Source organism: Mustela nivalis, assembly GCF_964662115.1.
Source record: "Mustela nivalis genome assembly, chromosome: 7".
In the NCBI taxonomy this organism is placed as follows: domain Eukaryota; kingdom Metazoa; phylum Chordata; class Mammalia; order Carnivora; family Mustelidae; genus Mustela; species Mustela nivalis.
Genome location: NC_139026.1, coordinates 14,693,458 through 14,719,980, shown reverse-complemented (window position 1 = coordinate 14,719,980; position 26,523 = coordinate 14,693,458). Strand labels below are relative to the sequence as shown.

General features: G+C 47.3%; 1 protein-coding gene across 5 annotated transcripts in view; it reads left to right on the top strand.

Moving 5' to 3' along the window:
- RFX4 (regulatory factor X4) overlaps positions 1-15,563 on the top strand; it is a 157,452-nt gene extending 141,889 nt beyond the window's left edge. For all 5 annotated transcript variants that reach the window (XM_082740566.1, XM_082740565.1, XM_082740564.1 and 2 more), the window contains 3 exons: positions 3,733-3,895; positions 5,544-5,682; positions 13,971-15,563. In XM_082740566.1, coding sequence (XP_082596692.1) covers positions 3,733-3,895; positions 5,544-5,682; positions 13,971-14,243 — 575 coding nt within the window. In that variant the 3' untranslated portion in view covers positions 14,244-15,563. The remainder of the gene's footprint in view (positions 1-3,732; positions 3,896-5,543; positions 5,683-13,970) is intronic.
- Positions 15,564-26,523: the final 10,960 nt, after the last annotated feature.

Here is a 26,523-nt window from a genome sequence, read left to right as displayed (position 1 = left end):
AATCATTCATTCCTTCATTTATTCAACAGATTATTCTTGACTACCTGTTTTATTCCAAGCCTACTTCCTAGCCTCTGTTTAAAACCCCCTCCAGGAAAAATGACAACAGTAACAAAAACACAGGGAAGAAAAACATTTTGTTGGGGATGGGAAGGAAAGAAAATCTTGCTCTCCCACAGTTTTAATACTAGAACATGGACAAAACTTAACTTTATAGGATTCTTGGATCTTTTGGGATCTTTATGGATTCTCAAAGCCAAGGGGATTTTCTCCACAATCCTCAGACTTTTAACTAAGGATGAGTGTGTAGGGAGGGAAGAATAAGAGATGTGGGAATTAGGCACATAGGGAAGGTTTGTTGTTGTCTTGCCAAAAAGTAAAAAGCATGAGAGCGGTCTTAAAAATTAAGCACAAACTGTGAACCACACACATTTTCTTTTATTAGTTTCCTGAAAAGAGCAGCAGCAGCCGTTCTCCCTGGAGGCCCCACTGATAGGACAGGAAATGTAAGGGGTGTTCTTTTCTAGGCCGGAGCCTGTAGGTGTTGCTCTGCTAAAGCCTGCTTGAGTGGGTCTGTTCGATGCCTGGCACATGGCCATCTAGGGGTTTTGTTTCCCAGACCACAGGAGCCCATTTTTCCAAGAGTTCCTCTAGCTTTTTGTTTGATAACGTCTATTTCTAGCAGCATTTATTCCTTCAACAACAACTTCTATGAAACAAAGATTTACTGAACACCTACTATTTGGCAGGCCCTCTGCTGGGGATACAGAGATGAATAAGGAACAGTTGCTCCACTCCAGGGGCTCGGACAAAAGTAACTTCCACGGCATTCCCTCAGGTGATGGCTGTTATCACCACTGTGTCTTCCTGTTGCTGGGTGGGGTGGAAAAAGAGAAAATCTTTTGGCGAGGTCCAGGGGCTTGAAGGGTTAATTACTTGTTTGCTGTGGGTTGTTCTCCTGTACTTCCCACCCTTCTCCAATTCTATCTCCAATTGTAAAATTTGTTTAGTATATGTTAATAATGTTTTTCTTTTCACAGAGGTAGTGTACATTCATTCTAAAAAAATACAGATAAACAAAATGAAGAAAATGTTTTAAAGCCTTTCTCAATCCCACTGCCTAGAGATCACCCGTTTTAATAAAAAGGATCTTTTTAAAAATTATAACAGTAATATAATTTCATATGAAGCACAAAATATAGAGGAGGGCAATCAGGCATAATCCAGTCTTCTGGGGCATGATCATTTTGGAATTTTGTCTTTCCAGTCTCCTTGCAGTCGCTATAAATGATACCTAACAGATAGCCTGCTAAAGTCATTATCTCCTTGTATGTGATGTACACGTGCAAACCAGGAAGGGGTACTTTTAGGCACCCTGGTGAATAAGAACATCTATGATTTTATGGGAAAAAAACGTGTTTAGAAGTTTGGTATAATTAGCTCAATTTCTGCTGCTGTTCAAATTTCACCCCGGTGACAGAATCTGACCCAAGAAAAGTGTCTTTCTTCCCTGTCATCTGAAATGGGACACAGAGAAATCTCTACTTTAAGAAAGTCCAATACAAGATTCCTAGTGAATTCACAGGAAAGAGCGCGTGAATATCGTTGAGAGCCTCCCCCGTGCCAAGCTCATGTCAGTTACCTCTCACCACAGTTCTGCAAAATAGCTATTATCAAAATAGCTATTATCATGCTATTATCATTCTGCAAAATAGCTATTATCAATCTGAGTTTCCCTGAACTGGACTTGAGTGTGATGCCACTAGCCTGAAGGGCGGACCTAAGGAACGGTCCTGAGAATCAAGTGTGGAGTCCACAGTAAGGGTGTTGTGGGGATCACCCTTGGGCAAGTCCCAGTTGTCTTTTACAGGGGCATCTGAAAGAAATTCCTGCTTGACAGGTGACTCCTGAGCACCTTGTTTGCTATCTCATGGCTTCCAACTTGTCAGGTTTCCCTGTGGCCTGGTTTCCTGGAAAATCTCTTGAGCCCAGGTTAAGGCCCACCTCTACGAAGAGTTAGAGTGGACACATTTAGCCTTACTCCTGTTTCGCTCCAGTTTTAATTTCTTTGTTCACTCCCACATTTGCATGATTTTCTTGACTCCTTTGTATTCCTAAGCGCTCTCTTACATTCTTTCAGATTTAACTTTCTGTTTCCTCATCTGTGAAGTGGGGGTAGTATTTTAAGGGTATCTGTAAGGCACTTAGCACGGTGCCTGGACCATATTAGATGCTCAATAAATGGTGTGTCCTTCATGCTCTTGGAATAAACCTTTGTCCCTTCATTTAAAAGGGGCGCTGTTTGCATTCTGAAAGATTCTCTGGTATACAAGAGAGTTCAATACAGAGTTCTTTTAATAATAAATATGTTCAAAGTCAGACTCCATTTTCACTTGCCTTCCAGAGTACCCCTCAGTGAACCTGTCTGTAATTGGCAAAGGGCTGGCCCACCAGCTCCTCCTTCCACCTGCTCCACTCCAGTGTTGCTACTCGTGTGCTATCTGCGAAGTCCTTGGGACAGAAGGGACGGCATTCTTCAGTGAAAACCGTTCCTTCAGCTTCGCTCAGGGATGTTAGGATAGAAAAGATCTGCTGCAGAAAACAGAACTAAAGCACCAAGTTTTACTTCCCCTTAAGAATGGCCTCCCATAACCAGTTCTTCAATTTTCCCTGTACCTGCAAGGGGCTGTTCAATTCTAGCCCCCCCCCCCATCTCCTACAATAGGTTTCCTTATTTCCCCTGATCAACATTTTGAAATTTATCAGAAATCGAAGTGTATTATTTAGTGATTTCTTAAATTACCATTTTTATAGTCTAACCATCTCGTAAAATTCCTAAGCATCTTGAGGGTTTTAAAGTTTGTCAATTTCCCTTCCCAATCCCTAGCACTTTAAAGATATCCAATTAAAAAGTAAGTTAATGGAATTAGTAATATGTATGGAATAGGTCACCGTGAAGGTCACTGTCTAATAATCTTCAAAAAGACCTGGGCAGGCAGAGCCCAATAATCTACTTAGGGCTACTTAGAGCAGTTTGTTGGCTCTCTGACACCTGGTTAGTTGAGTGTTGAGAAGTTACTTAGCCGTGCTTCTCTGAGCTTTCTTTTGTCCTCTCTCCTTCCTTCCCTCTTTCCTCTCCCTCCTCTTCTTTTTAAAATGTTTATTAAAAAATTTGGGGCCACCAGCCTCTGTATTAAGCACCAGCGTTCCAACAGGGGCCAAAACAGACAAGACCCTATCCTCATGGAGCTTCTAGTTGATAGGGGATAAGCATTAAGTAAATCACATTCATGAATGGGAGTAAGATGACAAATTATTGTAGACACCACAAAAGACTATAGTGAGGAGGGGATCAGACTCCGTCTGGGGTTAGGATAAGGGGTTAGTATCTCAATAGAGCTTCTCGCTATTGAGTTATGAGGAATGAGTGGAAACTAAGGGAAGAATACAGTTTCAGGCAGCAGAAAGAGCATGTGCAAAGGCCCTGTGGTGCTGGGAATTGTGGTTCTCTGGGAAAAAAATGAAAGAAATCTATTGTGGCTAGATCAGAGAGAACAAAGGCGGGGGTAGGGGATGCTTCTCATGAGGTCAACTAGGACAGAGACACATGTTCTGTAAAGATTTTGACTTTCAGCTGCTTAAAGAGCATGGGAGGAAGCCACTAAAGTGTTCTAAGAATGGGGCATGGAGGAACTGCGTGAGTGACGTACATGTCTTAATTTGTCTCTGCAGGAGCAATGCAGTCATACACGTGGTCTCTGACCTATACGGTGACAACGGCGGCAGGGTCCCCAGCGGAAAACTCCCAACAGCTGCCCTGTATGAGGAGTACCCATGTGCCTTCTTCCTCCGTCACACACAGGATACCAGTTTATCCGCACAGAGAGGAGCACGGGTAGGCGAACTGTCTGAGATGCCATTGGACTTTTACATTTGGGGTCACTTAGCAGCTGTTTTCTCAAAGGGCAGGAGGAGTACTGTCCTCTGCAGGCACTCAGTACCATCCTGAGTATAACAGACTCTTGCAGTCCCCACGGGGCCCTGGAGGTGGGCATTAGCAAGCCCATTTCCCAGATGCAGAAACTGAGATGATGGCTCAAGTTCAGTCCCTCGGGGTCACACAACTGATAGATGCAGGGCCCAGACTGAGCATCTGTCCTGTCATATCCAAAGCCTGTATTCTTCCCTCTCTTCTGCTTCAGAGCCCCTGCAGTTTCCCCAGGCTCGTAGAGCCTTGTGGTAGGCCCAGGCCTCCTGTGACTGGATTAGAGGAGGGCTTCCCCACCTGAGGGCTGAAGGTCTCTGGACAGCAGCAGTTGTTAAGGGGGCTCAGGGAACCCCCATGGGTTCTACTGGTGCTTTGTGCCCAAAGAAATAAGTCATTGATTTTGCTCATTTTTTCCCCAAATCTCTGTTGGGGAAAAAATGTTGTTGCTGTGATGAATGAACTACAAGTCCACTAAGAGGTGTTACCTGAAAGCAGAGGAGCTTCTTGTCATCATGCAGTGTCTTCATCAAAAGACACTAATCCTAGAATGTCTAATGTGCAGTCATCTGAAAACTACATGACATTAAAAGGGCCCTTATTCTCAAGAAGGCGAGATTCTGCCACATGGGTACTAGGAGGCGTTTCCAGCAGAGCAGCTGTGCGGGACACAGGAGGCGACCCCCTCAGGTGTCGTCCACATGGTGGCCCAGCCAAACCCAGCAAGACGCCAACCCCGAGGCTGGACGTCGGCCTGGCTACTGGCTGACCGACTCCAAGATCTGTCCCCAGGGTCAGGTCCTCCTGACCTTTATTTTCTCAGGGGATCTCTTAGGATATCTTTCCACGCCTTTAGAACAGACTTTGAAAATGGTTTCAGGAAGCCTTTTGATTCTGGGGCAATGGCAGAAGAAACACCCACGTGGTCTTAGGTCCGTGTTTTTGCTGAGGAGATGTTATTAGGAAGAACAGTGATAAGAATATCCTGTATTTCATAGGACTTTCTATCTTATAGAGGGTTTCCACATATCTGACCCTCAGAATAACCAGGGCCAGCATTTTTACATAAGTGAGAAACAAGGCTGCGGGTTGCCCAAGGCTCCCACAGCTAGAAAGGGGCAGAGGCAGGCTCTCTGGCACCTGGGTGAGCGGCCCATGATGCATCTCCCGTGGGGCCTGGACGATACAAAACATAAATCCCCAAGTAATTTCTTCTTTCTTTCCTATTTGACTTCAGGCTATAATATGGGGCTTTCCAACAGAACAGGAGTAGAAGTTTCTGTCCCTAATTATGTTTTGCTCTGGGCTGCCTTTCATTCCCTGAGCGCGCTCCAAATGGTAAGGGAGGTGTGCCGAGGAGAGAAGGAAAATCAGCCTGGGAGTTTAAACCCACAACAGGGTGGCGATGGTAAGAACCAAAAAGAAGGAGAAAAATGGAAAAGAAGAAAGAGGACCAAAAAGGAAAGAAAAAAAAGATGAGGTTGATTTTTGGAGGCATGAAAGTGATCCGCCAGCCCCGCCCTGACTCCCACTCTTCACTGTGTTTCCTGCGTTTCAGATACACGGGAAGCTACAACTATGGGAGCTACGGCAGCCAGCACCCTCCCCCCATGCAGAGCCAGTACCCGGCCCTCCCCCACGACACGGCCATCTCTGGCCCGCTGCACTACGCCCCTTACCACAGGAGCTCCGCACAGGTGAGTCCACGGTCCTGCTTGCTGGCCCGCCCGGGCCTCGAGTCCCTTGGTGGCAGGTCTAGTCAATTTCACACAGTTAATAGGTACCTTCTGTATACCACGCGTGTCTGTCACCAAGGAGAGGGGAGGATCCTTTCCTCAGGGTCACGTCCACCTTTTGGTGGCTGCCCACTGAAGTGGGTGCTCGGCCACTGTTCAGGCTCCACTCCCTCTTGCCACGTGGGTGCACACCACCTGTCTTTGGTTCCGTCCTCTCTAATCCCAGGATCCAGTCAGCCGCCGTGTCTGCTGCCCTATCTCAGGCAGCCGCCCGCACACGGGATCTCTGTCAGCCATCTTGCTGGTGGCGGCCCTCGTCGAGTCCTGTCAGGACGGTCACCTGGCAGCATTCTAACTGGTCTCTGGGTCTCATGTCTGTTCCTTTCCAGTCTGATCCACACACACAACCTCACCAGAAGAATGTTCCTGAAATGAACCCTATATCAGATTGTTCTCAGGCCACACACTTCCTTTGGCTCTTCACTTGTCTAACAAACCAAACCAACCCTCTGTGGCCTGTGGTGAATGGAACTTGTGGTTGCACCTCTAACGCCAGTGTTGGGCCCTCTGCTTGTCTCAGACACTTCCTGTTGCTCTGGCTTCACAGGCAGCTGGTCTCCAGTTCTATTCAATTCTATATCCTCAACAGCTCTGCACCCCGCACTGTCCTTGCCTCAGCTCGGGGCTAAGCTAAATGGTGACCAAATCCTCCCACCGGTCTCTGTGTCACTGCACCTGCCCCTCTCTGGCCCATCCTCTAGACTGCAGCTGGAGGAGTCTTTTGGAAAAAACCCGACGGGCCGTTAACACTCTCCCTCTTTTGACGTCATCGCATTCAGAGTCACATTCAGATCTCTTGTCTCTTATGACATGTTACCTTACGACGTGTCTTGGCATGTCTTAAGACTTGTTACCATCAGGCTTTTGCCTGCCTCTGTGGCTGACCAGCCACCCCACTCCATTTCCTCCAGCCATGCCAACCCCTGTGCGGTTCACAGATGCTCTTCTCCCAGGGTAGGACTTTCTTTCCCCAGACTTGGGCGTGTTGTTCAGGAGCCACACTTGTCTCTGCGGCACCTTCTGACACCAGTCCTTCCTTCCTCCAGGACCTTATGAGGTCCCACTGCTCTAGACTCACACAGCGCCTCACGCCCTGTTATCATCACTGACTTCTCTGACTCCTGCAGGAGACCCCAGAGCAACTCGAAGGCCAAAAAGTAAGTCTGGTGTCCTTGGGTCACAAACCCTGGCACCTGTCGAGAGCCACAGCTACCTCTGACTGAACACTTGTCATAGGCTAGGTACCATCCTGAGCACTTTACACATCGTCACGGTAATGTGTGCAGAACCTCCTGCCTGAGGATCTGAACCCAGGCAGTACGACCCCCGTGTGTCCAAGCTCCTACACGTGGCCCTGTGCCCCCTCTCCTGTGCCAGCATTCACTAAGAGTTTCTGGAACCAGTGAGACAGGAAGTGAGGCATCACAAGCAACGGGAGTGCAGAGGACCCTCACTCCATGCTGTGGGGGGATGGGCAGCCAGGCAGGCAGGATGGAGCGCGGCTCGGCTCGAGGCGGGGAGTACTCAGGATAAACTGGAAAGGGGCCCAGTCTAGGCAGGGAGCTCTGCTGCGGAGCGCTTGTGGGAGTCTAGAAGAGAGATGGCAGGACCCGAGCAAGGGTGGAGGCCAGGATTGCATCAGCTGCTAGCCCGAGGACCAGCCTCAGAGGGGAGGCACTGAGGAGCCTGTATCCACAATACACGGGCACTCGGGGCAAACAGGCCTCTGTTTTGATTTCCATCTGCAGTACCAAGGGAAGCCCCAGTATAATCCCCAAACAAGCCAAGAAGTTGATTCCACTAAACCATCACCTGGGGCATTCATTATAGGTCTCCCAACTGCGTCACGCAGAGAAGCCGGTTCCTGAGGTCCTGCTTCCCTCGGGAGCAGAGTCTGTGCTCCTCACTGTGATCTGCAAAATGCCTCCGAGCTGCTCTGAGGCCAGCTCACATTGAACAGAAGCAGCTCACGTGGGCCTTCACTCACTCACTCATTCATTCATTCACTCCTCAAATGATTGTGGGATGCTTGCTGTGTGGCAAGTGGGCGCCAGTCCCTGATCAGACAGTGGAGAAAGGGACAGAAGCGCACCTGCCCTTGGAGAGCTTAGGCTCCAGTAGAAGACAGTCATCTAAGCCGCAGTGGCCAGATCAAGCTCAAGTCCTAAGCCGCAGTGGCCATCATTGTCCTCCCTCTTTCCTCCAGCCCTTGTCTTTCCTCGTGAAATTTCAGGGGTGATATCTTTAAAGCCATGGCCATAAAAAGAAACCAGGGTCTCCTAAAGGCCCATGTGGTCCCTGGTGATCAATGATAGGTCTGCAGCTTCCACTTCTGTGGAAGCCACAGAAGTCCCCGAACGGAGCACTATCATTTAATAGCAGCTCTGAATCAAAGGACCAAGGACTAATTGAAAGCCCACGGAGGAGCCCTTTGAATCCAGACGAGGGGTGAGAGGTGACAGGGCCGGGCAGCACCATGCCCTCCGCCCCTCTGACAAGGCCTTTTGACAACCTCTGACCCCCACCACACACTCACATTCTGTGCTTGAAGGGTTATGCCTTAGCCTCCATTTGTTAAGTGGGGTGAGAAGTTAATTATATCACCTCTCTACCCGAGTTGATTGGGGGTGTGTGTGGCCAGTACAACACAAAGAATCCTTTGTTTTTTCATTAGCATTTATGCATCAAGTCCTGTTGTAGACTCTTGCAAATACACACTCTCACATAGCAACCTGAGGAAGAAGGCAGTTTTCTCCAGGCTCTAAAGATGAGGAGATGGCCTCATAAGGTAATTTGCCCCAGCTTATGCATCCAGTAAGCAGCAAAGCAGACTCAAATGCAAATTCTCCAGCTCTGAACCCCAAGCCCGGGGCCATGAACACTACCCCCAATGTGTTTTTGGAGGGTAGATGTGAATTCAAGAAGTTACTGCAACTATTCCCAGTCAGTTTCAAGGGACCAAAGAGAAGAATCCCCTACCCTAGACTCCCTCTTTCTTTCTTCCTGTGGTACTCTGGTTTAACATTGAGCATAGAGGGGAAAACCCACCGCAGGGCTGATTAGTGCCTAAGAACTGAATATCACACTTCATTATATCAGACTCACTGGGGAAAAGATCAGTCTGAACTGGAGAAAAACCACAATTCTAGAACACGGTTAAGGAACGCAGGTGGCCATCAGCACTAGAGTAACTAAAACCAATCTCGGCAAATGAACGCCCGTCTTCAAGACGAATGCACTGTGCCCCCATCCTGCGTCCCAGCCCCAGCGGGTGTATGCTCGGAATAATCAGAACCCACTTTTTTTTTTTTTTAAGATTTTATTTATTTATTTGACAGAGATCACAAGTAGGCAGAGAGGCAGGCACAGAGAGAGAGAGAGGAGGAAGCAGGCTCCCTGTTAAACAGAGTGCCCGACGCAGGGCTCGATCCCAGGATCCTGGGATCAGGACCTGAGCTGAAGGCAGAGGCTTTAACCCACTGAGCCACCCAGGCGCCCCCCCCCCCATTTGGTTTTTGAACTGGAGTATGTGTATGCCCTTATCTGTAGTAGTTATTTGCACGACACATGCTTTCCTCTTGGGTAATAACAAACATAGACCTCCAGTCCTGCTTGAATTCTCGTAATTTCTGAATTAGTCCTGATGAAGGTTTCACACTGTAAGGCTTGAACGATTTCAGAAAAACACCCTTCTTGCGACTTGCCATACTTGTTCACATCCAACTAAGTGAACGAGGGATGGTCTCGGCTGCCTCTTCCCAGGTGCCCCATTCCCATGCCCGACCAAACAGGGAAAACCAACCAGACCAAATATGTGCCCGCAAAATATTTCTGAGCCTCATTCAACACACATTTGTGGAACTTCTACCCTCCTCAGCGGCCATGAATGTGCACTGGGCCCTGGAGCCCAAAAGCCATTTGATCAACTAGAAGCTGGAGGGCTAGAAATTCCCCGAGCGTAGACTAGAAAGCTGTGCTTTATCCCACATCCGCATGGCCAAGGCCAGGCCTTGCCAGCCAATCCCGCAGCTCTCACACAATCTCCAGTGGCCCCGCCCTGTCCCGGGCCATTCTGCTTAGGGTGTTCCCCTGAGCCAAAGGGGAGAAAAGTCAATCAGCCAGAGTAGTGGAAGATCTGTGACTACAGAGCCAGCTTCCTGGGTTCAAATCCCAGCTCTGCCTCTAATCAATTCCCTTATCTGAAAAATGGGAAGGATTGTAGTACATATTTCTTAGGGTTGTGAGGGTTAAGTGAGTTGATAAAGATTGGAACAGGGCCTGGCTCATGGATAACACTGTTTGTGTATATCATCTTTCAGGACACCAATTGTGTAATTAAAGAATATCTATTTCTCTCTACTAGCTCTACAGAGACAGGGACCACATCTTTTCTTCCTGGCTATTATATCCCCAAGGCTCAGAATAGATGTGGCTTTTAGCAGGTGTTCAGTTAAGTATCTGTCCATGAAACGAAATGAATGAATGGCTCCTCACTCTGATACTAAGTTGCTCTGTGACCTCAAGCAGATCGTTTCCCCTCTCTTGACCTCGGTTCCTGCATCTGTGGAAGGAGAGGTAGGATCAGATGGTCCGTCACTAAGGCTCTTCTATCATTAACGGATCATGATCCTATGATGCGAAGAATACTAGTAACAGCTAACACATTTTGAAAACTTACTGTGTGGGAGTTCTGAGTGTTTCATGTGTATTAACTCATTTAATCCAGACCCTAAAAGCTCAGCGGATGTGGCTTGTCTGGCCAAGATTTGTGGGGGAGGGGGAGCTACATCCTCTTCCAGAAGAGGCTAAGAGGAAGCCTGCCCAGGGGCAGGCCCACTGGCAGAACCTCGGTGCGGTGTGAGAGCCGCCTTTCATAGGAAAACAGTTTGTGCTTCTGACTAGGCCACCTTTCACCCCTTGCTCAAGGAGCAGCCCATTTGCAGAGGGTCAGGGATAAAGGGCTCATTCTTCCCTCTTCATGTGCAGGACCATCGAGTCAGCCTCAGGGTGGGGACTTGTTTCTCAAAATAGAACTTCCTAATGTGATTCCAAAGAGGCCCAGAATCCATCACAGCTGGGATGGCCACCTGACAGAAAGTCGGGCTCCTGATGCACGTGCACACGCACGCATATGTGCCCACAAGCCTCCCTCAACCCCTCTCTCACCGGGTGGGGACTGGGGACTTCTCCCCAGCTTAACATCAGTGACCACAGCGTGTGATTTAAGCCAGCAAGTGGTAACTTCCTGTTACGGGCCCTCAACAAAAAGCGCCTTTATTCTGGGCAGAGCTCTCTGGACCCCAGGGTTTGTGCCCAGCATGCTGGAGGACCCCGCACGAAACCGGATGTAAAGTGTGAAAGGTGAGGCGGGTGCCACAGGCCGGCCTCAGCCGCTCCCACCAGACTGAATAGAAGCTTCATTGGTGGCTTTAATCACCAGGCTGAGGCAGCGGGCCCTTCAGCCTCTCATCTTTCAATGGTCTCTTCACCACGGGGAAAACGAGTCACTGACTCATTTGCAATTAGCTGACCTAACGGGACAGATTTTTCCATGCTGGATTCTGTGGTAACAGGATTTTATTGTCCCATTAGAGATATTTTGAGCCAGTCTCATTTCCAGGCAATTACGCTTTTGAGCCTGTGACACCACCCCTGGGCACAGCTGCATCTAGGGTCCTGGATTAGGCACAAAAGCCACACTCTCTTGGGTTCTGTGGGAAAGAGGCTCCACAAGTCCATATGGCGACATTTTACCTACACAGGCCAAGCCAAGGCAGGTTCTGTCTGAATGAGCAAGAGGAGGCCTGGTCAGAGGAGGCCCTCTGACCTCCTTAGAGGAGGGCACTTAGAGCAAGAGGGACAGAGACATTAAGGTATAATGGGGTGTGTTCCGAAACAGGCATGTCTTCCTCTCTCATGTGATTCAGTCATGGCCGGTTATGCCTAGTTTGTGCCACAGCGATGTGGGGGGACACGCTACCCCAGCCCCGGGTTTCCGTGCCAGCCTCACGTTAGCCTGCTGGTGGCTGTGGCTCTCATGTGCATACACGGCCTGGAGTATGGGATCCCTAAGCTGCTTTCTAGAGGTAACACCCTAGTGTTCGGTTGCCAGATAGCTGCTGGGATGCCCGGCATCCTTCCAGATATTGGGAATATGGTAGTGAACATGGCGAAGCCCAGCCAGGAGCTTATGAATAGAGAGTAGTGGAAAGAGACAGCTAACAAGCAGGATGGTAAGGGCGTGGCCTGAGAGGCAGAGTGTGGAGCATTTAGCATCCTGAGATAGGATGTCCAGAAAAGTCTCTGAGGAGATGACGTTTGAGCTGAGATCTGAAGGAGGTTAAAAAGGCAGGCCATGCAAGGAGCCTGGGGCTAGGATGGAAACCAGTGTTCTAGGCAGCGGGAACAGGTAGGACGAAATTCCCTGAGCGGGGAACCAGCCTCGCATGCCACAGGATGGGAGAGGGGGCCCCTGGGCCAGGGAGAGCCCCATGAGCCAAGGTGACATGCACGTAGGGAGCTTACTTGGGAGACTATCAGGAGGGGGAAGCAATCTTTTGGGAAAAATGTAAGACTGTTTTGTAATAATATTAACATTACCTGTGTGATACCTGGGATCTTGTTTTCTTGGGCAAGGTCAAGTACAACTATGATCTCAGGCCTGAGACTTCACCATGGCTGCCACACACACACAGGACCATGTAGATTCTCGTACTGGGCACATGGGTGCACTCAAGGGTTTCTGATCCGATTTGGGGATATGAAAGCCTTGGTATGCATTCAGAGCCCTGGGTGCTTCTCCCTTGACTTCCCAGACCCCATCTCCACTCTTCTCCCTCTTTCTGACCTGTTCTTGGGCTGGGAAGTGGCTGCAGTTTCAATACGAGAAATGCTTTCCCATAAAAAAAAAATCCAGGAGTTCTTACCAGGAGTTGGAGCCGTCTCTCTTGATCCCTGAGTAACTGTTTCTCTCTGCATGCTTTGGGCCTAACAGCCTGCCCCTGCTTTCCTCAGGCTCCCACTCAAAGCAGCAGAATGGTTCCGTGTGGCCCCCTTGACTAAAGGGAGCAGCCACTGTTGTCAGAATCCCTTCTCAAGGCTGTCTAGGCTTCAGCCTGTCTGTCTCCCCCCTACCTAATCCCTCGGGGATCCACTCTCCAACTGTCAGGGAAGACAGATGGGGAGCAGAAGAATTCCTACTTCCTCTCTCGCCCCTATTCGCTGCCTTTGCCTCCTTGTTGACTGGCACCCATCCTTGCTGGGGTGGCCCTTCTGTAGCCCAGGGAGGAAGTCTGTGTGTGAACCTGCCGGCCACTTGGAGCTCTCAAAGGGAGCCTGAAGCGCCACACGTTCCTCCCCTCTAAAAGGGGCTTATTTGCATAGCTGTCTTGGAAACAGAAAAGAATGTGGAAGAAGCACTTCTCTTATTCCCAGTTCTTTCTAGAGCTACTTCCCCTCTTCTGTCCTCCACAAAAGCACCCCTCCCATCCCCTCACCATTGGCTTATCTCGACTCCTTCCTCCACATTCACACCAAGCCCCACAATTCACCATTTCCTACTTCGTGCCTCTTTCAGGACTTCAGTGAATGTGAACCAAAAAGAGAGATGTTCTCTAAATGATAGGCACTAATAATAACCTTTGAAGCTGTTGGCTTGCTTCCTCTTCAAAAGCCTGCTTTTAGGCTGCAGTTCATAATTGAATTCAACTGTAAAATGCTATTTTTAATAATGTCACTGTATTTTACTTGGTAGTATTGTTCTTTTGGGTTGATGAAATGAGACCTATCACATCTCCTAATGGTAAAATTCACAGCCATACCTCCATACATCTGTATCTGTTTGGACATGCTGTTACTTGTATACACACACACACACACACACACACACCTGTACTCCCAGTGGGGCTCTTCCTTCTTTTGGATTTGACTTCCCCAAATATTCTAGATTCCAAGCACAAAATCAGTACTCTTACTTGAGTGAACACCAACTGTGGATATGAAATCCTTTGCATTTCTCCTGTTGGTTCCTTAGAAGTTTCCATCTTTCAGAAGTTCACTGATTTCCTTCCTATCAACTTTTATTAATAGCATCTTAAGAAATTAACTTAAACTGTGAGCATGACCAATATTATGTATATGCAACTTGCAAGCTAAGTTTAACTTTGTGGAATTTCTTTCCCCTCAACAAGTACCCTTTCAATGGCCCTACTTCCCGGATGGAACCCTGTTTGATGAGCAGTACTCCCAGACTGCATCCCACCCCAGTCACCCCCCGATGGCCAGAGGTGCCCACAGCCAACACGTGCTACACAAGCCCGTCTGTGCATTCCACGAGGTATGGAAACTCTAGTGACATGTACACACCCCTGACCACGCGCAGGAATTCTGAGTACGAGCACATGCAACACTTTCCTGGCTTTGCTTACATCAACGGAGAGGCCTCCACAGGATGGGCTAAATGACTGCTATTGCAGGAATCCATATTTAATATTAATAATAATTATTAATAATAATAAACCCAACAACCCACCCCCAGAAGACTTTATCTCTATACATCATAACTCATGGACTACTCCTAGGTGTCCATTTCCCTAATGAACGTGAGTCTGGGATTCAGTGTGGAATGAATCAACTTTAGTTCAGAAACAGGACTCACTGAAAGTCCGTGAGATTGGGTTCCTGTAGCCAAGCCAGACTTGACTGTTTCTATAGAGCACTATTTTGGGCAGGCCAATCTGTGCCTTTTCCCTCTGTTCCATGACTTTGCTTTGTGTTGGCAAACACTCCCCGTAAGCTACTTATTTTCCTGTTGACAAAAGTTCATTAGTCTTGATGGATACTAGAGACAGAGTCTGGTTTGTGTTCTTGGATGGGCACATAATTCACCAAGAACATTCACCTTGCCATCTGTCAGTCATCTTACTATACCACGAACAGCCCTCAGGTATGTTCTACGCATCCCTTCTTCCTGGTGGTGCCATCACTGCTTCCGGGAGCACCAGAGCAAAACGCTGGTGTCTGGAAAACTCTAGGAGTCCCTGTTACCACACCCATGTCTTTCACAATACCTGCATTGTCTTGGAATGTAAGCACTGTCTAGAGGGAAGGAAGAGGCCTGTTCTGTATGCCTTAAGTTGATTGAGGTTTGTAGGGGACCGGGTCTTCTACATACAAGTATTTGTCCTAAGTTTGCACAATGCCTAGTGTCAGCAAAAGGCAGGAGAGGGTTTTTTAAAATTCTGTGAGAATGTGGGTTTATGGTATTGAGTATCACACTCAGCTCTGCTGTATTAACTTTGTGAAACCAGATGGACCAAACGTTCACTTACCAAGCACCAAGTGTGAAAACGACTTTCATGGTTCCTTCATAAGACCATAATAATTTCCGACACTTTGATAGAAAAAAAAAATTCAAAGCTGTGCCTTTGAGCCTATACTATACTGTGTATGTGTGGAAATAAGAAAATGTATTGTACTTTTGAAAAATTTTTTTTGTAGGCATTTTTCTGTCAGATTTGTAGCAATTTGTGAGGTTTGTTAGAGATTAACATAGGTTTTCTTTCTGTATTATAAAATGCACCAAGCAATTATGGTGGACCTATTACCCTATGGGTAAGAAATAAATGGAAATATGACATCGGATGTTTTAGCAGTTGTTCTGTAAATAAAATCTTTGATCACACCGCTCAGTGTGATAATCATGTCTACAGCTAAAATGGAAATAGTTTTATCTGTACAGTTGTGCAAGATATGAATGGTTTCACACTCAAATAAAAAGTATTGAAATGACCTCTTTCTTCATTTTCATTTTGCATTTGACATTTGAAAATATGTGTGCACGTGTGTGTCAGAGAGAGAGAGAGAGAAATAAAGAGTAATACATAGCATTGTGAACACTTAGGTTGAAGCAGGCAAAATTAGGTGGCCTCATCTGATTGTGCTTATCCACTTCCCCCGTCATCTTGTTGTAAAACAATCACTACCATTTGGATCGGCCACACATCCGGTCCTTGAATGATTTAGCATCAATAGCCTAATGGAGGTTTGTAGGGGACCAATCCTACATACAAGGATTTGGCTTAGGTTTGCACGATGTCTAGCGTCAGCAAAGAGCAGGTCTTATAGGGAATATTATTCTTCAATACCAGCATCATGAAGAGGTCCCCTGGTACTTAGTTCATTATGCTTTAATGAACACCGGGTGCAAAGGTATTACAAGCGCAGGGCTTTAAATGCTAATAAACTTCTGGGATAGAACAGTAACATTACTGAATACTTAATAAGTTTCAACAAATTCTTCTCCAGCTCTTCATTTTAACGCTAGGGCTGAGGAGTGAGGATACAGAGGCAAAATGACTATTTTGTCCAAACATTAAAGAGTAGGATCTATGAGAAATTGAGAGCCACAGATTTCCAGAAATGGCAGCAGTGACTATTTTAACTAAAAGGCAAGAGAATTTGACAACTCAATTTGCATGTTGAAAGATTTATTTTTAAAGCCAAGCTCTTACTTGCCATTACATAACATATTTATACCTAAAAATGATTTTAGGATTAAAATGATATATTTTACATAGCATCCCTTAAAAATATTTCCCTATGTTGTTCAACAAAAAGAAAGCAGATGTTGGATTTCACTCTCTGAAGGTAAATTAGTTTGATCTCTCGGCCACGATGTGTTAGTTGGCCCAGTCTGAGGAAAGCAGCACTGGGGGCGGGGGTGGGGGTGAAGAAGAAAAAAATGTCAGATTTAGTCACCGTGTAACAGGAGCCCAAGAAGAACCAGGCCTGTTGCTCTCTTACAATAGAAAGCTAGTGCTCCGTAAAGGAAAGGATGTAGTCAGTCTGACATTGGACTTACCAAGCACGAAAAAAATGAAGCATTTGCCAAATTTTCTGGCCAGGTAGCACATAACGAACAATACTTGTGTGCAAGTAACAGCCCCAAGGTCGTTAAATGGACAGATCTTGAGGCAGAGATCGTCTCAACCAACAAGGGCCCAATCCCAGAGAACAATGGTCATTGCATCGACTTTGCAGGGGAGAGAACGCATGCCTCCTCCTCACCACAGAGCCGAGGATGGGGTTCAGCGCTGTAGAAAGACGGCAGCTTTCCATGAAGACAGGGGGTCGCTGGGCGCGCTCTCCAGAACGCAAGGAGCCCGCTCTTGGGAGTCGAGTATACTGCCCGTGTTCCCAATTGTTCTAAACCTTCCAGTTCAGAACTGAGAAGGATCTGATTAGGAAAAGACAACAGCTGCTGTGAACTCGTGACTCAAATGCACCTTCTCTCCCCTCTGATGGTTCCTCGCCAGTGACCAGAATGGGAACGGGCAAGGTTGGCAGCTGGGAGTAGGGCCAGTCACTTGTCAGAGGAAGAACAGAGGAGTCTTGGCAATAAAGGGACACTCCCCTCCTCAGGACTCTTTTTGAAAAGGACTCTGCCAGCTTGAAACTGGCTGAAGTCATGAATGGCAGCCAGGACGGCTCACCCACGTTGCAGGCCTGTGGCGTCCTAGGCGTCCGCCCTGCTGTGTCCCTTTGTCAGGCCTCTCGTGTGCCCCAGGTCTGGGAAGAAAGGGAATCTGTGGCCCTTCTGAGATTGCAACCCAGTCAGAGACCAATCAGAAATGTGTGCCATTGGGCAAGCCCAACCCGAATGGAGAGAGGGACTGAAATCTTGGAGAGAGATCTGAAAGGGAGTCTTGGCTTCACCACCATGTGACCTCGGAGGCATTACCTCCTCAGTGAGGACCTCAAGTGGGCAGGTTCTAGGACTATAACATCTCAGATTATACCTGTGCGCTGATGGAGCAAGGCCGGCAGATCCCGGTGAGGAGGGCAGACAGCTCAGGGGAGACCCAGAATGGACTGGCAGCTGGGCAGTGACTCAGAGAGGGAGCCACAAGAGAGAGGCGACGGCTCCACCAGCTGGTGCTCAGACACAGCCCAGGGTTCGTGCCCATGAGCCGGGCCCGTAAACCTGCCCCCGCCACTGAGTGAGGCGTACCCCCTTCCTCAGAGCCAGTCCCCCCTCTTCCACGGCTCTGGACTGCGGTCTTCTGCTGTTTCCCTGCCTCCAGCTCTGTCCTTCACACTTGCTTCTAAGTGACATCAATCAAAAGGTCGGAAGCGAATCTGCTGATGGAAAGAGCAAAAACAAACGGGCTGTTTGTCCCAACGTCTTGTACGTCTTTTAGGCAGAATCACAAGATTCAAAAAAAAAAAAAAAAAGTAAATGCCGGGTAGGGGATAGTATAAATACTCCCTTTATTAAAGGGAAAAGGGCATGTGTGTGGGGTGCGGGGGGGGGGGGTGCTTGATGTAGGTCTCCTGAAGCACAGAGTTCACACTTAGTCAAGAGCCCGAAATGTGCAACACGTTGTCACTGGAAGCTTAAGAGAAAAAGATGGCTCTCCTCCTTGGCTTCGAAGGGAGGAAGCCCCGAGATTAAATCTCGCTCCCACCGAAGATGCTATAGAAGGGACATTCCTGCTCTAAGTAGGCCTGGACTTCAGCGGCTCTCAACTCTGGCTGCCCAGTGGAGTTAACCCTGTCCACGTTTTTAAAAATACTGACGCATACGTCCTATCTAAGTAATTGACCAGGAATGCGACAACCTCCCCCCCCCCCCCCCCCCCGGCCTCCAACAACAGCACCAGCAGCTTTCAAGCACCCCAGGTGATTCTAATATGCAGCCCAGGTTGAGAACAAACCCTTCCACCTTTACGCTCTAAGATCCAGGGGTCTGCTACTCCCTGACTGTGCACCCCAGGGTTCCAGTCTGTCCAGAGTGGAGAAGGGTGCCACTCCCCATAACCTAGGCCGCCTGGGTTCCCCGCAGCTGACGAAGCTGCCCCTAAGGGCACTGTGTGGTTTGCCCTTCAGCCCAGCTCACCTCCCTACCGCCGCCTGCCCTCCTAACCTGGACCTTTTCTGCTTCAGTTCCTTGCCAGCCTCCCAAGCTGAACCCGCTTGGACGCGGCCCCTGTGCTTTCCTCTTCTTCCAAGGAGCTCAGAACCTTTTGTGCTTCGTCAGCCTCCTCCCTGAGGCTCGTCCCCCGGCTGTCCTCCTGCACCTCGCGCCCCCCCCTCCCCAGCCTTCTCACCCCCATATTTTGCTGCTGCTGGTGTAGGTGCGACAGAAGACGTGGGCCCCAAGAGTTGAGAAAGGAGCTGTTGCTAGGAAAGGAGTGTGGGTGAAAAGAGGTGGTGGGCGGGAGAAACAGGGCTCCCCAGTCCTATTCCTCCCTTCGCCATCATAAATGCCTAAGAGCTAAAACCAGTTGTTTGAGAAGGATGATGAGAAATGATGAGGTCTGACCGCGACAGCAGGGGTGAGAGAATCAGCCTCAGAACAGCTGCAGGGCTGCCGCTCGGTGTTGAGACTGGCCTCCGGACAGGAGGAAAGAGCCTCGGAGAGAAGCTGAGAAGGGTGGATTCTTTGGGAACTGCCAGACTGTGCTCCCACTGGGGCTGACCTCCGGAGTGTCCCGGCCCGCGCCTCTCAGACCCCATCAACGGCGAGAGGTGAGATGAGTCAAGGCAAGTGAGTCTAAGCGAGGAGCCCCGCAACACGCTCCCCTCCCCTCGCTCTCGGCGACAGGCGGCGCATCTCCGAATTGGGTCTGCCTCCCTGGATGGAGGTCCCCATTTCTTGGGGTCTGCTCTGTGCCAGGCATATCATCAGATGGCCCGTCGCCATCCCTCACAACCTCCTTGCAATGCCAGTGGCGTAATCGTCTCTGTGTACAGATGAACAGACCGAGGCCCAAAGCCACACACGGTTAAGTGGCAGGGCTGGGATCTGAACTCACAACGGCCCCACTCCAGCGTCTATGCTCTTCCTACAACCACACTCCTGCCTTCTTCCTCCTTCCTCCTTTGTCTCCACACCACCCCCCACCCCCTCACCCCTGCCAGCCTCTCTCCTAAGCGCCTTTGGCTGGTGCAGTTTTTAAATCAACCTTGACCATGGTAATAGAACCTACTGGGGTTGAAAAGAGTTTCAGAAGTTCTGGGAAATTCTTGTGTGCGCTCAATGAAGGCAGTCTCTAAGCTGGGCACCAGATCCTTCCCCCACGCCCGAGGTGGCATTCCACTCACTGTAAGTCAACAGCACACGAGCTTTCCCTCTGTCATTTCCCAGGGTACCTACGAACAATACATGATCAAGGACCAAGATTGGGTCATTCTACACAGAAACAGGAACAAAAGAAAATCAGTAATAATGTAAAAAAAAAAAAAAAATACCAGGTCACAGGAGGATTTTTATTAGCAGGTTGAAAAAAGACTCTGCAGGGGAGGTGCAATGAGCCAAGTATTCAGGAGAATGAAGTCATTTGAAGGGGGGAGGCGGTGGGGGGGGGGCTGGCTACCTCTTGCTGTTCAGGTCACTACCCTTTGACAGCAGTGGCCTCTGACCTCAACAACCCCACAATTCTGTTTTGACTGACCCTGAAACCCATGAAATTCAGATGTAGGCACTGCCCAAAAGTTGAGATAAAGCTGACTAATATGGGAAAAGCTCCGGGTATGTGCCCCCAGCTGAAAGGAGCTGGCAGTTCTCTGGCGGTGGATGCAATTTATTCTGTCCTCCTCCTTCCAGGGAAATGCTAATCCTTCATAGGCAACTGGAGGGGAAGACTAAAACGTGTTGATGATGAATGACAATAATCCTTTGTCCACTCCTGCCTCCTCCTAGGGTTGAACCTTAAGAGTTTAATCAAATGTTGGTAAGTAAATTAATGCTTTACTGCCTAAACAGTTAAAAAGCAAGTGGTGGGAAGACAGGCTTTGAGAATATATTTCTTTTGACTTGTGAATCTCAAACACTTAATTGCAAAGACACGGATATAGGGTGTGTGTGTGTGTGTGTGTGTGTGTGTGTGTGTGTGTGTTTTGAGTGTTTTAGTCTCCTTACTTACACATACACATATATATGACAATGTCCCCAAACTGTCCTATCCCCTGTTAAATTATGTCAGCCTTAAAGACATGAACTTCAAGGCCGAAAGACCAAAGCAGTGTGCTAGAATTACTCTTCTGTTGTTACACATCAGCAACAACAAAACTCATGTGTTTGTACACCAGTAGGAATAACATGACCTTTATCCCTGGATCTTCACATCATTGTGAGGGAGGCTGCAGTTTTCATTCCAGTTCAGCTAACATTTCAAGGGCTACTCCACACTGGGGCTGCTGTGCTGCCCACTTGGATGGCCATCTCTTGTAACCCTCCAAAGTTTTATAATGCTCGCTGCAGCTGAGAAAAATCAATGCTCAATGAGGGTGAGTGACTTATCCCTGAACACCCAGGGACAGAGTTAAAATTCAAACAAGTCTTTCGGCTTTCAAGTTTTCCCATTAGATACAAAAAATCAGTGGTCAGTAGGGGTTTTAAAGAATTTCACGAATGATGGGCTTCTGAGATGCACGCAGAGAGTCGGGACTCAAATCCAGGTTTTCCAATCCCCGGTCCCGGGGCCGTTTGCCACATGACAGCACCGCCACCCAAAGCGCTGGGTTTTCCCAAGAGGTGCTGGATGGGATTCCAAGCCAGCAAGATGCAAATAGGTCTGACCCACATTCCAGCTCTTGGATAAATAAAAACTCCTAAAGGGCAGAGCCCATTTTGTGTGCTTCATTTGAAAGTCCCACTGTGGACAGTCAATATTAAACAACGATAGAAGGACTAACAGCATGGGTTCAATTTTAGCAATTAAAATACTGGGAATATGCCCGAGGAACCTAATAAAGGTGCTAAAAGGCTGGATCGAGTAATCATAGATTTTTAGGAGGTTTTTTTTCTTTTTTTTTAAATTTTTTATTTATCTGACAGACAGAGATCACAAGTAGGCAGAGAGGCAGGCAAAGAGAGAGAAAGGAGGAAGCAGGCTCCCTGCTGAGCAGAAAGCCCGATGCAGGGCTCGATCCCAGGACCCTGGGATCATGACCTGAGCTGAAGGCAGAGGCTTTAACCCATTGAACCACCCTGGTGCCTCAGATTTTTAGGAGTTAAAAAAACAAAACAAAACAAAAAAACCTTCAAAGTCATCCAGTCCAACTCTAATTTTAAGATACTTGAGAAATTAAAATAATCTGCACAATTATTTTACACCAGCTGGCAACAGACCCTCTCCTGTTTCCCCAGTGTTATTTATCTTTGTCATATGGCATGGTAAGAGAATGTTTTCAGGAACATCACATTCCACAAACTGAAGTTGCACTGGTTGGCTGTGGGGTCATCATTGATAATGAACTGTCTCTCAGATTTAACTTTTACTTATCCCACTGACCAACTGACCTCTTAAGAAATCTCCACTGCTGGCTTTCAAGTTTAACCAGGTTGGTATTTTTCAATAAGTGTCTCACTAATTTTGGTCTCTTGAACTCCTCTCAAGGCATCCCCCCCTACCCCCCAGTCTCCTGGCCCTCCAAGCTCTCTCCACTATTTTCTCTATATAATTCACCTTCGCCAGAAAGGCTTCTCTGCTTCCTTGTCTTCCCATTAATGTGTATCTTGCTTTGATTTGCACAGTACTTAATTCTCCCCTTCCTGCTAGAAAAGATTCATGGATTGCCTGGCTGTTTCTTAGACCCCCCAAAGGACAAGATAAATGGTTTCTACTCACTTTTCACTCACTTTTTTTTTTTTGGGGGGGGGGGTGCCTAGCACAACACTGTGCTCCAATAAGCACCAAATATTTGTTAAAGGAACAGACCATGTTAATTAGCTTCACTACAAAAGGGGGATTATTGGTAGAAAATGAAATAAAAATCACTTTTATCTGCTAGTTTATTCTGAATTCTCAAAGACTAACAGGTCACAGGCACACGAGTTTGATAAGTCTACGGAAAAACTAGTTGTGGTTGATACGCTATCAAAATCTTGGCCCAGGGACACCTGGGTGGCTCAGCTGGTTGAACAACTGCTTTCGGCTCAAGTCATGATCCCAGAGTCCCGGGATCGAGTCCCGCATCAGGCTCCCAGCTCCACGGGGAGTCTGCTTCTCCCTCTGACCTTCTCCCCTCTCATGCTCTCTCTCACTGCCTCACTCTCAAATATCTTAAAAAAAAAAAAAAAATCTCGGCTCAGTGGTTCTCAACCCTGACTGCTCACTCAAATCAACTTGGAAGCATTTACAGCTACCAAGACCTCACCACAGATCAACTGAATCAGAATCTTTGCAGGTGTCCCCAAGCAATGCTTTGCAATGATTTGTAATACATTGGTATTTGATCGGCACATACTGATTCCTACAACCTCACCCTAACAGATTTTTCTAAAGACTGAGCATGATCAAATATGGTTTTGTTGTTCTTGGAATCATGGAGTTTTGGAACTGAGAACTAAGATACTATCTGGACCAACCCTTTTATTTTATAGCTGAAGTTTCTGTGACTTAAGAGAGATTGAGCAAGTAGCCTGACACAGTGGCAAGGTGATTCCTGTGTGACAGGTCATGTCCTGAATTAGTGGAATTCTCTGGTTCAGGGACTGTAGCAAGTAGACCAAACTGTTCTGTTCTTAAATTCCTGCTTTCTTCTATAGAAAATGTATAAAGTGTGTGTGTATAAAATGTATATATACATTTATAAAATGTATAAAGTGTGAGCACTCGCTCACCCATGCACATACAAGATTTGGATTTTAAAAGCTGTTAGCACCAGGTACTCCTTAAAGACCAATCTGGCACATTCCATCGAGCCCATTGTCACAGCAGAGGAAATACCACAAGGGGATATATCAAAGTCTAAAAGAAATGACTAGTATGTATTTGCGGGTTTTTTTCACTGGCCTCGGTCCATAACATTTTATGCTTCAGAGCCCAGTGCACTTTTAACCCTTAACTATACCACTTATTAGTAGACTTCTTGCTTGTGAGCAAGCTAATCAACACCCTGAACTTCCCTTTTCTCTATAAAAAGGAAGATAGTGCCTGTCCTATTGACCTTGCATTTTTCCGCCATTAGGAGGATTAACCTAGATGATCTATTTGGAGATATCTGAGAAGAGTAAAGCACTATGTGAATATATGTACAGAATATACATATTAATAAATATATGTATAAAATCATTATATTACTATCTTTCAGAGCAACGACTCGTGAGTACTTATGTATTTTTTTTATTATCTGGGCTCTAAATCCTAATTCTTCAGTACATGCCACCCAAGAATCAACAGGAACTGGAGCTATGCTGGACTAGAAGCTCTAGTCACTGAAAGTATCACATAACTAAATATTCAGCGAGGTAAAGTGATGTAGTGGCAGAATTTAGCTAGTCTAGGCTCTAGTCCCAGAGTCTGCTTTTAACTATTGACTTTGGACAAGTCACTTAATGTTTCTGGGACCAGAGTCTCGTCAGTGGTCAAAGGATGACTTGAATTAGAGTCAAAGATCCTTTTGATTTATAAAATCAGAATATTAGTGCTTAATTAAAATTACTAAAGTGCAGTTTCCCAAGTTGTTAATTGATGTGGTTTTACATTTTTTTAAAATCTCTTTTTAGAAATACAGGGTCGGAGGCTAAAAACACAAGCCTATTTCTGGTAAACAGATATTTTGAATCCATGTCTAAGACCCTCTTTAAAAGAAACATCTCAGGGCACCTGGGTGGCTCAGGTCATGATCTTGGGGTCCTGGGATAGAGCCCCACATCAGGCTCCCAGCTCAGTAGGGAGTCTGCTTCTCCCTCTCTTTCTGCCTCTCCCCACAGCCCAGCTCATGCTCTCTCCTGCTCTCTCTCAAATAAAGTCTTTTTAAAAATTCTATAAAAGAAACATCTCAACTCTGATACTTCATGCTTGTTAGTATCCTGTCATGGTGCCCTTGTTCCAAAAATAAATATATGGTTACCCAAAAGGCATGTAATAGGACACAGAGTAGGAACCCAAATACTGTTACCTTAAAGCTCTCAGTTTGAGTCCTAGCTCTTGTTACCTAGCTCATCTGAGCCTGTTTTCTTATCTATAAATGGGAACAGTACCTTTCTCAATAATCCATTGAGACAGTGTATATTAAAATGTTTTGTACACTGTTAAAAACAATTGCAAGATATTACTATTATCTAAGGAATGTAGCTTATTACCACAACACCTCTAAGAACTGTACTTTTTTTTTTTTTTAAGATTTTATTCATTTGATAGAGATCACAAGTAGGCAGAGAGGCCAACAGTGACAGAGAGAAGGGGAAGCAGGCTCCCCGCTGAGTGGAGAGCCGGATGCGGGGCTCAATCCCAGGACCCTGGGATCATGACCCGAGCTGAAGGCAGAGACTTTAACCCACTGAGCCACTCAGGCACCCCAGAACTGTACTTTTGATTTCAAAAGATAGATTAAAATCTTTTTGAATTAGTTTATTATGGGCACAGCATGCACTCCAGGGCCTGGCTCAACAAATATGCTCAATAAATGCCGCATGAAAAGTATAATCCACAGAAAGACCAATCCATGAGCTTAGATACCATATTCCTTTTTATCGCCAAATTCCCAGAGCTAGCACAGCATCTGACACATAGAAGAAATAGAATAATTATGAGAGGAACAGATTTCTGTTCCGGAAATTCACTCGGGAATTTCTCGGGAAATTCACTCATTCTCTAACAAATAGCTTGGGAGAGCAAAAAGAGTATAGATTCAGGTTGTTTCCAAATTGCCCAATCTTGGTACATTACTCTATTAACCTCTCCAAGACTATTTTTTTCATCTTAAAGTGAGAATAAGAAGAGAACAGTACCTCCCTCAAAGGGTTAAGCACTAGACTGGAAGCCCCCTAAGAGCAGGGGCGTTATTTGGGGCCCACTGTACCTACACTGAGCAGCACTGAACTTTATTGAAGAGTGCCGGGCACAACGCAGGTTCTCAAGTACTTGTGGACTTTGTGAGACACCGACTGAGAGGACACAGGTGGAGCATGTAACTTACAGGAACAATGGCCCATAGTAAAAACATTTAGCAAACCTGAGCCTCTTTCACCTTCACTTTCCGCATCGCCACTATCATCACTAGGACATCAGTATTATTACACGACTGGAGGGTGTAGAGCAGCTGTCTTTGGGGGAAAGACCCGGATTTAAGTCTCTCATTCCCATTTACCAGCTATGTGACTTAGGACAAATTACTTAACCTATCGGGGTTCCTTTGCTTCCGCAAAAATCTGCGTGTCGCGAGAATCAGAAGCTGCATGGCGAGCACCTATCTATCACTGAGTCTGGAGCCCCCGCGGCGCGCGATACGTGGCAGCCACTATTACTAAGGGGGGGGGGGGGAGGGCCTTTTATCCAGATAAGTGCCTGCAATTTCCCACATTACTGCGGCTGAATACATAACATGACCGCAAACAAGGGGAGGAAGGAAAGAATTTCAGAAAGACCGAAACCGCTAAACGAGAAAAAGAGGGAATTAAACCGGTGCTCGGCAGTTCCCACCAAGGGGTGCCAGTTTCCGCGACTGTCAACCTGCCCGACCAGCCAAGGCTAGAGCAGGACAGTCAGCTCCGATAGGAACAAAAAGGAGGCAGAGCCGACGCTTACACCCTCCCCCTAACGGTCTCCTCGCCGCCGGCCTCGAGCGGCCCCGGGACTCCCGTTTCCGGCCCTGGCCGGACCACAGCTCCCAGCATGCCTTTGGAGGGAAGTCTTTCCCGCTGGATGACTACTAATCCCGGCATGCCATTCGGCAAACGAGTAAATTAGATGGAAGAGGGGAATGCCCCCAACGAACGCAGGGAATTGTAGT